Consider the following 16818-nt stretch of genomic DNA (forward strand, 5'->3'; position numbering starts at 1 on the left):
GTGACGTAGAAGAAGTATATTTGCATAGTGTAGTTTTAGAACGACAGTTTGAATATAACCGATGTCATCGAAGTGACTGTACTGGCAACCTTAACATGGGGGACAAACTAGACGAAGGAAACTCAGTCTGGATGTCCCGGCTGCCTGAGGAGCATCTTGATGTGTCGCTGTGGAATTTGGCCATTCCCGGTAACAACAATAAAAATGTCGACCGAAAGTTTGACATTTCCCAACACGCTGGTGTGTTTTTGTCTTTGTACGTGGATCTTTCAGGGAGCCACGACAGCATGTCCTTCTGTCTGGACGTGTCCTCTCCGGTTTTAGAGTCCGAGTCACGGTTCCTCAAAATTGTGGACAAAGTCGCTCCCTGTTGGACTCGGCCCTGTGTGTCCCGTTGGGCCACCACTCAGGTACGACGTACACAAAGGTGCGTGTTCGTCATAGCCGGTAAAAGACGTTTTAATACATACGTCTGTATGGTTTGCCTTTCCACAGTACGTCTAAGTTCAGGGTAATTCATTCAAACTTGAGCTGACGTGGGAGGAGTGGCGTATTTTACAGTCACTGTCAATATTTCTGTTCTCTTTAACGAAGAACTGTATTTTTATATACTACCCTTTAATAGGCTGGAGAAAATCACACCACCGCTGAGTGCCTAGTTGGTTTCACTTCCTGCCTTTCTACGAACTACAGTCTTATCCATGTAACACTACTGACATCTAGTGGCTGGTAGTAGAATATCATATACCATTACTCCATTACCGTTCTTCCCCCTTTTTTGACTGAAACCTGAACATCCAATGAAAATGAGGAAAGTGTATTTACATATTTATGGTGTGCACTCAGCAAGCGGTGCTGGGTCGCCAGTGTGACCTCGGCATTCGCTTCTTGGACCTGCGGATTGCCAGGAAGCCAAAGGACTGCTACGACTTATTCTTTGCCCATGGCATTTATACGTGGATTACTGTCAAGGTACGCACAGACACACACAAGCAATACATATTTGACCAAGGCATCTTTTGCACCATGTGTATCAAATTCAAATGATAAACCCATGAAACCTCATCAAATCTAAAGTTTAAATTTTTTTATATTTTCATCATGACATAACCACCACAGATCATTCAGTGTGGGGAATATGCCGGGGGGCCAATGAAAACAGGCTGCAGGCCACAACCTGTCCCCCGGTCCCGCACTTTGGCCACTCACTGATCTAAATGATTGTTTTTTTGTTCAGCCCAATGTGAGCCTGCTCCACAAACTGTATCATCATGATTGCTGTGTGGGCAGGAAGCGCTGGATGACCTGGCCACCTGGTTGGATGCTCACCCCAGGGAGGTTGTTATTGTTTGCTGCTCGCATTTTGCTAATCTGACGCTCGGTGACCACACACGGCTCGTCGAGTACCTCATATCGCTGTTTGGAACCAAGCTCTGCTGCTCACAGGTAAGTTCATTTGTATATATTTTTTGTAATTAAACACCGATGGAAGCCTTCTTATGCAGGATAATCCCACCCTGCGATCCTGTTGGTCCAGAGGGCAGCAGGTTATTGTTTCCTATGACAACCAGGAGATGGCGCAGCGTCATCCTGAATTGTGGACTGGAATACCTTACTGGTATAAGTTATTCAGTAGGTACATTCACACCTCAGAGTCCTAAGTGTGAATGTCTTATCCCAGGTACGCTGATAGCCCCGACCCTAACAAGGTGATTGCTTACTTGGAGGCCCAGAAGCAGAAAGGAAGACCTGGTAGGATCTTTTGTATCAGGCAGGTCTACATTTGATCACTTGAATGGAATAAGATGACTCAAGTTTTGCTCTCCAGCTGGATTTTACATCAGTGGCCTGAACCTCACAGAGCATGCGGCGTACATCCTCTTTCATCCTTTCCAGAGCATGAGAAAAATGACAACGCAGGCGATCATGCTACTGCTTGGCTGGGTGAGGGAACAACGGCCGGGACCTCAGGCGGGCGGTGTGAACATCATCTGCTGCGACTTTGTGGATGTCGCTCAATTCTGCGACGATGTGATTGGCCTGAACTACAAAGGCGGCGTGGACAGAGACAAGACTGGTTAGTCCGTTAGCATGCACCGGCTAGTAGCTACACATGCACAAGTACGAGTCCTTTCTGTGTGAAAATCTGAAGTTTAAATCCAGCCTTTGACAACCCATCGTTTATTAATCTTTCTAGCTCAAATATGAAGAGGGAAACATTCTTAGCAGTTTGATGCTTGATGAAGAAATGTCAGCATGTACAGTACACATTGATGGCCGTGAATTAAGGCAGGAAAAAGATGTTTGACACCAATAGTCACGAGAGTTTCACCTCGCAGTTCATGGCCGCGTCAGTTCTGTCCCTCCCCTGCAGTTCATGTTACACACAGTCGAAAAGAAAAGACGATCTTCAACAGGATCTTATTTCTTCTTCTTCTCCTGTGTGCTCGTGAACCACTGGTCCAGCAGCTTCTTGCTGTAGTATATCTGCCAGCCGTGCACTTGCACGGCAATGACGATGACAAGATACATGACCGACACGGCAGAGAAGCCGAGGATGAAGCGGTAGGCTTTGCCGTGCCGGTACAGCTGCTGAGCGAACGGAAACATCTCCATGCTCCCATAGATGAGCGGCGCCACGGAGAAAAGCCCAGCGCTGATCATGGAGATGACCAGGTAGCTGATGTTGTTACGAGGCAAAGCCAGGAAGCAGAAGACTGTGGGGATGATGCTGAGGAGGTACGGGTACTCCCACTGGTATGGTGAGGCAATAGTCTTGTGGGACACCAGACTCAGCTGGTTCACAATCACCTGACAAGAGAAAAACATTGAAGTAGGAGTACAACTAGAACTTGTGTTGTATGAGCTTTTACCTGAGCTGCCATCAGTCCCCAGATGAGCAGGTGGACAATGTTGAGTTTACGGATTTCGGATTTGAGGGCAACACTGCCCAGGATGACACCACGGGAAACAAAGGATAATGATGCCATCAATCATTTGTACATTTGCCAGACAGATTCACTACCCACCTCATCTGGTAGTGTGAGGCAACACGCTCTCTGTGCTGAAAGTCGCTCCCATCTGTGCCCGTCGCCCGCGGTCCTGCTCGGGAAGCCATGCCTGGGTTCTGGATGCAAAGCAGTCTGGACTGTACACATTGTTACACTTCCTCCTGTTACTCTTCTACAGCAGTTGTACGTTCGTTGATGTCACCGCCATTCTACAGCACATCTGCACTTCCTATCATTCCCTTATTCAAGTATAGCTGGTTACATTATTGGAAGACTCGAAATGGGATAAAGACAGCAGCTAACAGGCTAACGCAGCTGGATATAGTCGCTGACTTTCAGCGTGGATGTGACTGTGCGTTGAAATTTAACTCCGTGCTTTCCACATACAACGTACACTTAAGAATACAAAGCACTTACATTTTAAACGAGGGCGTTAATATAATTCTCAGTGTTGGAATACTTCGGCCGCTGCTGCCTGCCCAACACCAGCGCCGTCAGTGTGCGGAAGGGAAAGGTTTGACATCAGCAACTTTGATTGGCCAAATGGACTTCTTTGCTGTCGTCTGATTTTTCGGAGTTAGGTAATTGTCGCCGTCTTGTGGCTTGGGTGTATATTGCAGCCAACCATCGCCGTTATCCGGGTATCATCAGACTTTTCTCACTGCTTTTAATATTTTTGGGACTATAACGCTGCCGTATAATCGTAACCTTTTTGCAGGTTTAATGTTGTTTTACTAAAAATCACAAAATCACCACAGATTCGATTCATAGTGTGTGAGGCAAGACAGCTATAACCAGGAAATGTTAAAGGTTCCAGTATCCCACAAAACCGGCCGTTGCTGTTGCTATCATCGTTTAATTCTTGTCACCCCTTTCACAGTTTTCAGGGTGACATCCTATTGTCACAAGGGCATGGATATAATTTCATTCCCAAAGTGGTGAAGCTATAAATAACACAGAGTACATTATAGCCCTAGATTCATACACAAATTTATATTGGTGTTAAAAACACTGAAAACTTTATTGGATGATGTTATAATGTGTTCGATTTACCATGCAAAGTCTCAGCAATGTCATATCCTGCGGCATAAGCCGGCACTGTGCAGTGACAGTAACATTCAATTTCACCCACAATATAAACATTTTTATGCTGCATTTTGGAGTGGCTTGACTCGTTTACAAACCCAAATAATCAAATGAGCAGTAGTCAAACCATTTATTTTTGACACATTTGATGAGTGAATCATTCACATTCAAAGCAAAAACTAAATGTGATTGATTAGTGATTGATCCAGGGTGAATCGGATCGCCCAAAGTCAATTGAGATACACTGCAGCTTGAATAAAAAAATGCACATTTTGGAGTGGCCTTTTATTGTAACCAGCTCAAAGCACACCTCTGCAATAATCAGGCTGCAATACCGTGAAAGCGAAAAGTGACGTTCATGTGTACTTAATGATTTTAATGCAATATCTGTCCCGATTTCTTATTGTTGCCATAGCACACAAAGCTTTAGTTGTACATTTCCAGCTTTAAGATGTGTCACTTAGATTGGGTACAATAAGTTTCCAGAAAATGTGGAGTGGACATACTGACTAGCATAAAGTCCTGCTGCCTGGTCAGATGGAAGCTGAACATGCACAGTGTCAGCCTGCTGTAGTGGGAGCACTGCGCTCCCCGATGCCTGATCCAGCAAGCCCTTGGTGCACTCATCGTAAGTGTACATGACAGGCTCATTGTTCTTCATCAGCGCCATCCACACATTATTTTCTTTGCAGTGGACGTGGTAAGCAAAATAGTAAATTCCTGGCACGCTACAGGTAAAAAGACCATTTTGAGGGTCGTAGTCCTGATTGCCATTGTATAGAACTTTGTCGAAAATGACAGGAGAACCAACAGGTGGAAACGGATCGGTGATCTTTGCTGTGAAAGCTGGCATTTCCAAAGCATTACCACCAACATGGGCGCCATTCTGTTTCTTGTACACTTGTTTCTGGCCATGGTATGGACCTGAAGCTGGCAAGGTCTGTCCAAGGTCAGGGTATACAGACGGAGATCCAGGAGGACCAGGGGGTCCAGGTTGTCCTGGTAGTCCAGGTAGTCCAGGAGGCCCACTAGGGCCAGAGTTACCCTTAGGACCAACATGGCCAGCAGGTCCTGGTATTCCATCCCCAGGATAGCCAGGCAACCCAGGAGGGCCTGTTTCCCCTTTTTGACCAAGCAGCCCAGGAGGTCCAATTGGTCCACTTGGTCCTGTAAGTCCTGGAATCCCTTGTGGTCCCTCTTGCCCCATGTCACCAGGTTGTCCGCCTTCTCCTCTTGGTCCAGTTAATCCCGCAGTACCAGGGGCACCAGATAACCCCCTACTGCCAGGTTCCCCCTTGCGGCCAATTGGTCCTTGAAGGCCTCTCAGACCAGGTTGTCCCGCCTCGCCTCTCAACCCTGGCTGTCCTGCAAGGCCTGGTGGTCCTAAATCCCCTTTTAATCCTGGTTTTCCTTTTGGTCCACCATCACCATCTTCTCCCTTCTGACCTGGGAAGCCAATGCTACCTACAGGCCCCATTGGGCCAGGTCGGCCTGGTCTACCACTTGAACCAGTGGGACCGATAACACCTGGAAAACCTCCATGACCCTTATCTCCTTTTGGGCCTGGAGATCCAGGGAACCCACTGTGTCCCTTGTGACCTTTGGGTCCTGGAAATCCTGGTTTGCCATAACCAGGCAAACCTGGACTTCCTGGTAATCCTGGAGTGCCAGCTTCACCTTTTCCACCAGGAATTCCTGGTTGCCCTCGAAAGCCATCCTTCCCTGGTTTTCCAATTCCTGAGACACCCGGTAGCCCAGGTTGCCCTCTATCACCAGGTGGTCCTTCTGGTCCTGGTTCGCCACGAAGACCGGGTTTTCCTGGTATTCCTGGCTGCCCAGGAAGACCATTTATGCCAGGCTTTCCAATCCCAGAGACCCCAGCATGTCCGGGTGGACCCGGTGGTCCACTAAGTCCTTTCAATCCGGGTAAACCAGGTATTCCAAGTCCTTTTTCTCCTTTGGGGCCTGGTGGGCCAGTAAGCCCAGGGGAACCTTTTTGCCCTGGCTCTCCTTGAAGACCTGGTTGTCCAGGCAGGCCTTGACCTCCTGCCTTTGAAATCCCGGGGAGCCCAGGTGGACCAGGAAGTCCTGGAGGACCAGGAAGTCCATTTGGCCCTTCACCACCACTGGGTCCTGGATCACCCTGTGGCCCCGGCAAACCAGGTCCTCCCGGTTTTCCAGGTAATCCTGGCATTCCTGGTTTTCCGATTCCTTGGTATCCTCGAGGACCAGGAGTACCTGCCTTTCCTGGCATTCCCTGCATCCCCTGGCCTGGAAGTCCTGGTGGTCCTTGAGGTCCTGGTGGCCCTGATGGTCCCAGTGGGCCTTGAACTCCCTGAAGTCCAACTCTGACACCATCTCCTTTAGAAACAGGGAGAGGTGGGCCTTTGGCTCCTCTGGGAAATGTTTGCCCTTCAGAAACAGAGAACATTTGGCAGTGAGAGGTGAGGGTTAAACCCTGATGTATAAAAACTAATTACTTTGGTTTTCTTTTAAACGATAACAGATACCTTTGCTTTCAGTTAGTAGTCGCTCTTTGCCCAACTGAAATGGCAGCTGAGAGAGCTCCTGTACATACTGACCCAGGAATGGCATCTCATTCCCTATGAAGGGCTGCTGAGGGTGGCCATCATTGTACTGTGGCCGGGCCTGGTGTTGCTGAGGCGGTGCCTTGCTCCTGTAGAATGCACCGCTGTGGGCCTGGTGGATCAAGGCGGTGATTATGTGGATGTGATGGAGGAGTATAGACACCATTTTTTACTGTGGAGTAGAAACATTGATGCAACTGGAATGACAAATTCAGCTTTGACCTGGAAGTAGCTGAGGTGGGCCAGTGGAGCCGTGGACTTACTTTCAGATTAGCCAGGTAAATACCTTCAGCTTCTGTTTTGCCCGAAATTAGGTTTCTTCTGTGTTGTCCCCAAGGCATCAGTGGCGTGGCGGCCATGTAGAGGCTGTGGTCAAGTCTCAGGTCTGCCAAAATAGAAACATCAAGTTTATAAAGACCTGGGAGCGTCTTCATTTTCCTGCTTCTTCACTGAATAAATATTAAAATGTTGTACAATGTAATGGAATTGAAATGACTGTTTCAAATGTGACCAGAAATACATCCATCACTAAAGACATACTGATGGATTTCTACCAGTGTAGAAAATTAGGGAATATTCACACTCTAAACCTTTGTGAGTCGGATTCCAGTTGGTGCATAAAGTACGCCTTAAAGGGGTAGTTTGGATTTTTTGACATTGTGTTGTATGACTTCCCCATCAGCAGTGTGGTCCATCAACAGTGACCAACCCACACTTGGTCCCGTGAGGCCGGTTCTGGTCAGAAACATAGTTTCAGAGAGGCCATGGAGATGAAGCTTGACTTGTTGGTGCACCTTCCAGTACCCAGCCCAGGGTGTAGCACTGGTCTGGTGTTCCACAGTGAAAACCACATTGAACCTGCTGCATCTGAGGTTAATCTCACGGAGAGTCTCCTCCTCAAGTTTCCTCTATTTGGAAATACGTAGTAGATGTACCGGGCCCTTAGGGGTCTCCAGTGCTGAAATTGATTATCATGCCATTATTGTCAAAGTAAAAGCATTTGGAAAAGACACAAAGTTCATGAAGTGCAAATCGAAAGATATGACGGCAGAGTTTTCGTAAAGGCTGAGTCCAACAAAAGTTGGACTGGACATCCGGGGATTATGTCACAATCTGGACGGCTCTAAAGACCAGCCTGACAACAGCATATTTAACCTGATGCTCACCTGCTCTTTTGTCAGGGTGATTATGCGCCAGAGTAGTGAATAAATGTGTCAGCACCTTTTTTTCACCATGGTCCCTTTCACAATAAAACATTTATTAAATGACCCGATGCAGTGAAGATGGCATGTAACCAAATGGAGGCTGGTTCCTCCGAGGCTCCGTGCCAGACGAGTGGGTTCAGTGAGGTGCCACTCGCCTTTAATGACCTCGGGCTCAGCTTTGAAAATAATCACATTTCCATTTTGGCCTTGACTGGTTCCAGTTGGACGACTCTAAGAGCAGTTTTTGGAGCACTGTTTGGACTCAGACGTTGACGTGCAAAACACTCAGCTGACAGCACCGGTTGAAGCCAAGACATTTGGGGAATGCACCTTTGTGTGTGTGAGTGTGAGTGCATGTGAGTGTGTGAGTGCCTGCCTGTTGTTGTATCTAAAAGTTGTTGACAGCTGAATTTGTATTTGAAAAAAATGTCTGAAGTCCAATAGTGTATACCAAGCCTTTAAAATATGAATAATAATGGAATACGTACATACTGTAGTCGTATTCATAGTTCGACATGTCCAAATAGGAGTAGGAAGAAGCAAAGCGTATTTAATCCTACCCCCTCTCCGTTTCACGTCAATTGGAGGTTTTTACCTCAGGTCATATTTCTCCTCTCCTGTTTTGGGTAAGATCTGTATTACGTTTTTGAGTAGCAGGCTGCTAACAGACATTCTTGCGAGCGTATCAATGACTCGTGTTTTTTTGGCATTCGTTGCTGGTCCTGGAACGTAAATCCCATGAAAAGCTGGGATCAACTGCAAATAGTTGCAATTTTCTCTCTGTGCAATCATGATTGGGACATGAATTGAGAAGTAAATTGAATAAGTACAAAATCACACTCAAAATATTACTCCAAAAATGTGGCAAAATGGGCTTGGAGGGAGTTTCACACCCATCTGCAAACCGCCACCAACTAAACACAGTGTCCATGAAGCCATCGGGACCACATCATCTGCACATAGCTGTGACTCAAACAGAATCAGTGCAAATGAAGCAAATCACAAATGATGTGTAACATGTGATGTGTAACTGCCGCTGTGCAGCAACAATTAAGTCCCAGCATGAAAGCAACCAGGGGCTGCCGCTGTGGCTGATGGCCGATGATAAAAACTGCACAAAAACTACACACCTTTAACAACTGCCGCTATGTTGTGCATATATATATATATATATATATATATATATATATATATATATATATATACACACACACACACACACACACACACACACACCGTATTTTGCGGACTAAAAGTCTCACTTTTTGTTCATAGGTTTGCTGTTCCTGCGACTTATACTCCAGAGCGACTTATAAATGAAAAAACTGTTTATGTTACATAAACACTGGACACCTTTTCTATTCATGTTTATTTTTTGTGTAGCTAAATAACCATTGTGTTAGCATATCTTACACATATTCAGCCTGTTCTCTATTATTTATTGTTAAAACTTGCCTTCCAAGAGGACGTAATGTCTGTTTTGGTCAAGTAGTTAATAAAATAAATAAAATAAAATAAATTACCCGCAAAAAATGCGACTTATACTCCAGTGTGACTTATGTATGTTTTTTTTTCAACCTAATTATGCATTATTGGCCTTGTGCAACTTATAGTTCAGAAAATATGGTGTGTGTGTATATATATATCCATCCATTCGGTCGTGTGGGTGCTGGAGCCTATCCCAGCTGTCTTCGGGTGAGAGGCGGGGTACACCCTGGACTGGTGGCAATCACAGGGCACATATGTGTGTGTGTATGTATATATATATATATATATATATATATATATATATATATATATATATATATATATATATATATATATATATATATATATATATATATATATATATATATATATATATATATATATATACAGTGAAGAAAATAAGTATTTGAACACCCTGCTATTTTGCTATTTCTCCCACTTAGAAATCATGGAGGGGTCTGAAATTTTCATCGTAGGTGCATGTCCACTGTGAGAGAGATAAACTAAAAAGAAAAATCCAGAAATCACAATGCATGATTTTTTAACAATTTATTTGTGTGATACAGCTGCAAATAAGTATTTGAACACCTGTGTATCATCTAGAATTCTGACCCTGAAAGACCTGTTAGTCTGCCCATTAGAAGTCCACCTGCACTCCATGTATCATCCTGAATCAGATGCACCTGTTTGAGGTCGTTAGCTGCATAAAGACACCTGTCCACCCCATACAATCAGTAAGACTTTAACTTGTAACATGGTGAAGACCAAAGAGCTGTCCAAAGACACCAGAGACAAAATTGTACACCTCCACAAGGCTGGAAAGGGCTACGGAGCAATTACCAAGCAGCTTGGTGAAAAAAGGTCCACTGTTGGAGCTATCATTAGAAAATGGAAGAAGCTAAACATGACGGTCAATCTCAATCGGAGTGGAGCCCCATGCAAGATATCACCTCGTGGGGTCTCAATGATTCTGAGAAAGGTGAGGAATCAGCCCAGAACTACACGACAGGACTTGGTCAATGACCTGAAAAGAGCTGGGACCACCGTTTCCAAGGTTACTGTAGGTAATACACTAAGACGTCATGATGTGAAATCATGCATGGCACGAAAGGTTCCCCTGCTTAAACCAGCACATGTCAAGGCCCGTCTTAAGTTTGCATATGACCATTTGGATGATACAGAGGAGTCATGGGAGAAAGTTTTATGGTCAGATGAGACCAAAATAGAACTTTTTGGTCATAATTCCAATAAGCGTGTTTGGAGGAAGAAGAATGAAGAGTACAATCCGAAGAACACCATCCCTACTGTGAAGCATGGGGGTGGTAGCATCATGCTTTGGGGGTGTTTTTCTGCACATGGGACAGGACGAGTGCACTGCATTAAAGAGAGGATGACTGGGGCCGTGTATTGTGAGATTTTGGGGAACAACCTCCTTCCCTCTGTCAGAGCATTGAAGATGGGTCGTGGCTGGGTCTTCCAACACGACAACGACCCGAAGCACACAGCCAGGAAAACCAAGGAGTGGCTCCGTAAGAAGCATATCAAGGTTCTAGCATGGCCCAGCCAGTCTCCAGACCTGAACCCAATCGAAAATCTTTGGAGGGAGCTCAAACTCCGTGTTTCTCAGCGACAGCCCAGAAACCTGACTGATCTAGAGAAGATCTGTGTGGAGGAGTGGGCCAAGATCCCTCCTGCAGTGTGTGCAAACCTGGTGAAAAACTACAGGAAACGTTTGACCTCTGTAATAGCAAACAAAGGCTACTGTACCAAATATTAACATTCATTTTCTCAGGTGTTCAAATACTTATTTGCAGCTGTATCACACAAATAAATTGTTAAAAAATCATGCATTGTGATTTCTGGATTTTTCTTTTTAGTTTATCTCTCTCACAGTGGACATGCACCTACGATGAAAATTTCAGACCCCTCCATGATTTCTAAGTGGGAGAAATAGCAAAATAGCAGGGTGTTCAAATACTTATTTTCTTCACTGTATATATATACACACACATATGTGTGTGTGTGTGTGTGTGTGTGTGTGTATATATATGTATTCCATTCCACAAACAATTAAAATGAATCAGATGATTTTCAAAGAACGATCGACATTTTTGCAGAGAGGCCTACTAACAACAACTGTCAGTCCTCTGCATCAATCTCCTGGTATGGCTGCTAATCCAAGTTAATCATTTCATAAGGCTAATAGATTATTATAAAAGCCATCTAAAAATCTAAACTAGGTATTTTCTAACTCAACTTGCGGATCATGTGTTTGTAGTGACCCAGAAGTGGGAGACCAGAAAGCCGACAGGAGCAGAAGAGCATAGACTCATTGCGGCGGGATCAAGAAGCACATTCCCTCCGTACTACATCAACACTTCCTGTTCAGGAGGCGAGAGGGAGTAGGAAGAAATATGTGTGGCGCTGTGGAGACAGCGTACATCAATGAGGTGGTGGAGTCTGGGCCTGCTCAGTTGCCTTGACATTCAGCACGACTCTTAAGGCACAGGGAGGTTTACCACGTACTTTACGCATCTGTTACGCTTGCATCAAAGTATCCTTGTCATCAAACCCTTGAGCTCTGAGCTGGCAGGTGCGCACGCAAACACATGGCTTCCTGGCAGCCTGGGGGCCGTGCACCATGATTACTTGGCTTTGTGGATGCAAGAGAACTCTAAAAGCCCGTTCGTGCACAACAGAGAAAATGCAGGATTATGCAACAAAGCACCGCTTATTAGTCTCAGGCCATCTCCTGGTTTCCATCCTTCAACCATCTGCATGGTTTTGATTTTAAAGAGCCAATCCAATCAGGAAATACAAAAACCACCAGTAGCAGCAGACTGCAAGTGGTGGTACGTCTTACCTTCATGTCTTCTGCTGCAGGGTGGATGTAGCACAGATCGGAGGCTGTGAGACTTTATGTGCGAGAGGGAGGAGCTACAGGAGGAGCAGAGGAGGGAGTCCAAACATCGAGAACAGGATCTCAAGAGAAAAGGCACAGACAAGAAAAAACTGGGAAAGTACTGTAAAGTATTTGTCTTGGCTGAGCTTTGAGTCATTTTCATTTCTGTCTGGTTGCAGACGCACCAGCACAAGCCGTTTAGATCCAGAGGAAAGCCTGACCAAAAAATAATGGCCATCGCATTGACCTAACAATGGGGCTCAAATATTTAACAGCTGAAAACTCAGCTTTCAGTATCAGTGTCTTCATGCTTGAAGAACTTCCGACCTTATAAACTCTTTTCTAAATTGTTTAAGCTGTTGCAGACGTTATCTCATCTGATGTTGTTCATCTGTTTTCATCATCGCTGTGCCAGCCACTCATGCAGCGCTTGGAACAGATCAATATCTTCTCAATAGCATTTCATATCAGGGGGTGTGGGAAATATAACAAGAGACACACTGCATTAGATCATTCAGGTTTCTTCTCCCGAGTATTTGAACTTTTGCTCAACGTCTTGCTTATTTCACGCAGGCAATCCCTGCTCGGAACAGATGGTTCACATTTGAAATATCATTCTTCATACGCTTTGTTTTATTCTACGTCTGCTGTGGCAGAAGGACAACACGTCGTCTGACCTGCAGCGCTTTTCACAGCAAACGGTATTGCTACATAAAGCAACAACGCCATCAAGCTTTGTTCAAGCTTTGTTTGAGCCATCAAGTTAGGCCGGATCCACCACCACCACCAACCACCAACAGCCAGCCATCAAGTTAGGCTGGATCCACCACCACCAACCACCAACAGCCAGCCATCAAGTAGGCCAGCTCCACCACCAACAGCCAGCCATCAAGCTTGGCCGGATCCACCACCACCACCAACAACCAGCCATCAAGCTAGGCCGGATCCACCACCACCTGGATTCAAAGTGACAACTACTGATGATAACATCTTTGACGGAGAGTGACTGCCCAGCGTGACTGCCCAGCTGCGGACCCACAACAACGATCAGGATCCCGAACAACTGGGTTGGCCAAGGCCAAAATAGGTGCATACCTTCTTCTTGCTGTGTCTCTGTGTTCTGCGGCTGCATCAACATGCATCCTTAAATAAGATCTCCCTCGGCCTACTGGTTTTTACTGCTCATCTTTGCTCTGTTCATTACAACCCAGCCCTCCTGTGAAACTAGCAGACTTTTGCACTGGCCTGTAACAGTTACCTATGGGGTTAGTACGCTGGACTTCCCACTATTGCCCAATGATGCTCCCACTTTCTGGATCACAAAAAATGCAGGACTATTCAGACTTTCTGCTTCACACTCCCCACTTTACTGTTTTGTGTTACTGCAGCAATTCATTGACTCTCCCCTCCCGTTACCTGGCAAATTAACTATGAAAGACAAAAGCATTAATCCAAAATCATACCTTGGCTCCATCCTTGGTGCATTTTAATTGTTCTTATGTTACTTATCTCAGGGAATATTCATCCTAACCCAGGCCCGGCTACCTTTAGTCATGCTGTCCCTTCCTTGTCATTTAGATTTCTGTTATCGTACATCTATGGGCTTTTTACATATTACATCCGTAGCCTGTTACCCAAACTTGACCTGCTGAAATCATGGGTTCACACTACTACTCCTGATGTTCTTGCTATTTCTGAATCTTGGCTCAAGAAAAGTATTGTCAATCCTGTTATCTCCATAGCAGAGCTATGGACAGAGCTACTAATGGAGGTGGCGTTGTTTTGTATGTCAAAGATCACCTGCAATGCGCTGTTTTGCTGTCAAAGTCTGTTCCCAAGCTGTTTGAACTGCTAGTTGGGAGTGGGACCAATCAAAGGGGGGTGGGTGTGCCCGGAAGCAGGCCGTGGCTTGTCAGGCAGTCCAAGGTCATCTGGGAAAGCCTGCGGCATTCCCTCGCCTCCCCAGTGAGGATGGGATGGAAGTTTGACATAAGAATTGTAAATGCAAAATTCCCAAAAAGTACTTTTTCTTTAAAACTGTTTGTAGTTGGGAGAAGCCGATTTCTCCTTCCATGCTCGGACCTGTTGTTCCTATTTGGATGTTTTATATTTGCCCAGTTGTTTCCTTGTTTTTCTGATACAATGTGGCTTCCTCCTTTGTTGGCTTTCTTGTACGTGGTGTGGCTATCATAAATAGATCCTAACTCTCCAAGAGTACAACAAGAATACAACACAACAGTTTGAGGAAGCCCCCTTCATGTCGGCTTTACACTCTTCTTGAAGTATAAACCATTTCCCCGCACAGGAATGTGAAATAGTCTCGCTTTTCTTGGTAAATCCGGTAAGAAAGGGAAAAGATGACATCATTGCAATTTCAGCTGGCTAACAGGGAAAGAAAACACGTGGTTACATTTAGCTGAAGGTCAGTGAGGAAAACGTCAGCTTGTGTTTCACGTGTGGCCTGCAACATCCCAAGGAGTCGACCTCCTGGCATTGTCTGTATTTGATGGGCAGCCACTCTTCTACTCTTCTAGCATAAGGACAACATCTACAGGAAGACAAATGAACAGAACAGGGTCAATGTTCTTGAGCTGTAAGAAGGGGGGGTGGGGGGCGTTTAGGCCCATCAGGGACCATCAGTCATGAGGCTTCTTTGGAGAACAGGTGACCAAAGCCACAACAGATTGTTCTGTTTTTTGCGATTAGCCTCTAAGTCTGACCCGGAATCTCTGCAAGGTACAGTTCTACTGGGTGTAAAAAACACCTGATAATGGAGGCCCCATTTCCGTTAAAACAGCTGTGACAGCTTTTATTTCCAACATCAACATGGAGACAATCTCCTCAAGTCGTCAGAGGCTGTGACAGCAACAGAACTACACAAGCCGACCCAGAAAGGAAATGAAGGATTAGAGGACGGCTGTTGTCTCTGCTGCTGGGGTCCCAGGACCCTGCTTGTGCTGCTTTGATGAACCACGGGTGATCTCTTCCTTTGCCAGCAGAGTCCGTTTATACTGGCCTGCCGAGCCTCACTGGAGACACGCAGGGCGCTTCTCTGCAGATCGTGTTGACAGAGTGGGAAGTCATTGCCGATGAACTTGTGATGGCGGCTTGCTGGAGTCTACAGAGGCTGCATTAGGACCAATCAGCACCGTAGAAGCTTAAAACCAGTTGAGTTGCTTAGAGAGTTTGGAGCAACAGGGCAAGGCTTCCAAAATCAACTTGGATGGATTTAGCAAGGCTGTAACAAGATATTTGATATTTATCAACCCCCAAAAGATGCATAAACAGAATGAAAAGACAAACATTGTATGACAGAGGTTGAATACGTTCTCTGCTATTCCAAGGTGAATTAGATCATTAGACCATCTACACAATCCATAACCACCAAACTCCTTGGGCCTGGATACCGTCTGCTCAGACCCTGCCTGGATATAAGATCATATTTCTCGACATGTTTTAGAGCTTCCAGGTTTGGCCAACAGGAACATTTCAGGAGAACTAGCGGAATTGGAAACCAGCAGTGGAAAGCAAATAAACTCATTGTCTCGAATTAGTCAAAGAGAGGAGCGGCTGACAGACCATGAACTTAATGACAGGATACAGAACCCACCAAGACCCTGAAGTGGGTCGTTTGCCGAGCATCACCACATTCATCTCAGCAGTTATGGACTTCTGGTCAAGGACAAGTCGCGGCTCAAGGTTTGCTCGCACATTAATAATCAGCCTGACACCAAGTGACTGCTGGGGGAATGAAGTACGGAATCACGCCAGACCGCAACTTGGTCAGCATTCAATGGATGGAGTCCACAACCATTCCACTGCTTCTTACGTATGAAAACCGCCCAGGCAGCAAAGTCAACAGTAAATGTCATAAAAGCCAAGTGGCGAACATCTGCAAGTAAATTCATACGCCCATAAAAATGTCTATTTTTATAAACACATGGGTCGCCCCGCGTCCTTTCCAAATCCTCCGACTGGCTTGACATTGACAGTCTATGATTTCAGATGATTCAGCACCAGAACAGTGTGGTCTGACATTACTAAGGAGTAGGGCTTAGGTAGGTTCATGCCTCATTACTGTAATTTTGTGTACCTTACTCTAAAGCAGGGGTCTCAAACTCAATTTACTTGGGGGGCCACTGGAGCTCGGGTCTGGGTGAGACTGGGCCGCATCAGGTTCCCCCCCCCCCCCCAAAAAACGCATTTATTAAAAACAAAATTTTTTTAAAAACTTTACTTTGGTTCTAATTTTCTTCAAGAAAGGCTCTGATAAAACATTCCACTGTTCTCAAATAGCTTACTTTTTATTTTTCTACACAAAATAAGATGAAAAATAAATAAATCAAGAATAAAGAAAATCAATCAGAAATAAATAAAACAGCAAATAATAAAAACTTAAGAAACCACATATAGTTGGTGGGTAGACAATTTCTTTCAGATTAAAATGAACAAAGCATTATTAGAGCCCTGTAGACATGACCAAACACGACTATAGTCACATTTATACTTTTATTTACAACATATTGCGCAACTGCAGG

General features: G+C 45.2%; 3 protein-coding genes across 5 annotated transcripts; 1 reads left to right on the forward strand and 2 right to left on the reverse strand.

Annotated features, from left to right (window-relative positions):
* Positions 1-5: 5 nt before the first annotated feature.
* Positions 6-15787, forward strand: LOC131104236 (PI-PLC X domain-containing protein 1-like). 2 transcript variants are annotated; one of them, XM_058051210.1, is made up of 8 exons: positions 6-189; positions 274-410; positions 847-972; positions 1291-1446; positions 1506-1618; positions 1682-1752; positions 1829-2077; positions 12262-15787. In XM_058051210.1, exons 1-8 carry the CDS (start codon positions 96-98, stop codon positions 12270-12272), a joined length of 957 nt encoding a protein of 318 aa, XP_057907193.1. In that variant the 5' UTR covers positions 6-95; the 3' UTR covers positions 12273-15787. The 2 variants fall into 2 exon arrangements, with proteins under 2 accessions (XP_057907193.1, XP_057907192.1); XM_058051209.1 differs by lacking the exon at positions 12262-15787 and adding an exon at positions 11657-12203.
* jagn1b (jagunal homolog 1b) lies at positions 2166-3568 on the reverse strand. Its single transcript, XM_058051211.1, has 4 exons — positions 3429-3568; positions 3030-3127; positions 2874-2946; positions 2166-2811 (listed from the first exon to the last, which is right to left on the reverse strand). The coding sequence occupies exons 2-4, from the start codon at positions 3116-3118 to the stop codon at positions 2422-2424; spliced, it is 552 nt and encodes a 183-aa protein (XP_057907194.1). The 5' UTR covers positions 3119-3127; positions 3429-3568; the 3' UTR covers positions 2166-2421.
* On the reverse strand, positions 4239-12256 carry LOC131104232 (collagen alpha-1(VIII) chain-like). 2 transcript variants are annotated; one of them, XM_058051205.1, is made up of 4 exons: positions 12242-12256; positions 6949-7070; positions 6680-6857; positions 4239-6509 (listed from the first exon to the last, which is right to left on the reverse strand). In XM_058051205.1, the coding sequence occupies exons 3-4, from the start codon at positions 6849-6851 to the stop codon at positions 4558-4560; spliced, it is 2124 nt and encodes a 707-aa protein (XP_057907188.1). In that variant the 5' UTR covers positions 6852-6857; positions 6949-7070; positions 12242-12256; the 3' UTR covers positions 4239-4557. The 2 variants fall into 2 exon arrangements, with proteins under 2 accessions (XP_057907188.1, XP_057907187.1); XM_058051204.1 differs by having other exon boundaries at positions 4242-6509; positions 6608-6857.
* Positions 15788-16818: the final 1031 nt, after the last annotated feature.

The sequence above is a fragment of the Doryrhamphus excisus genome, chromosome 16, assembly GCF_030265055.1.
Source record: "Doryrhamphus excisus isolate RoL2022-K1 chromosome 16, RoL_Dexc_1.0, whole genome shotgun sequence".
Classification (NCBI taxonomy): domain Eukaryota; kingdom Metazoa; phylum Chordata; class Actinopteri; order Syngnathiformes; family Syngnathidae; genus Doryrhamphus; species Doryrhamphus excisus.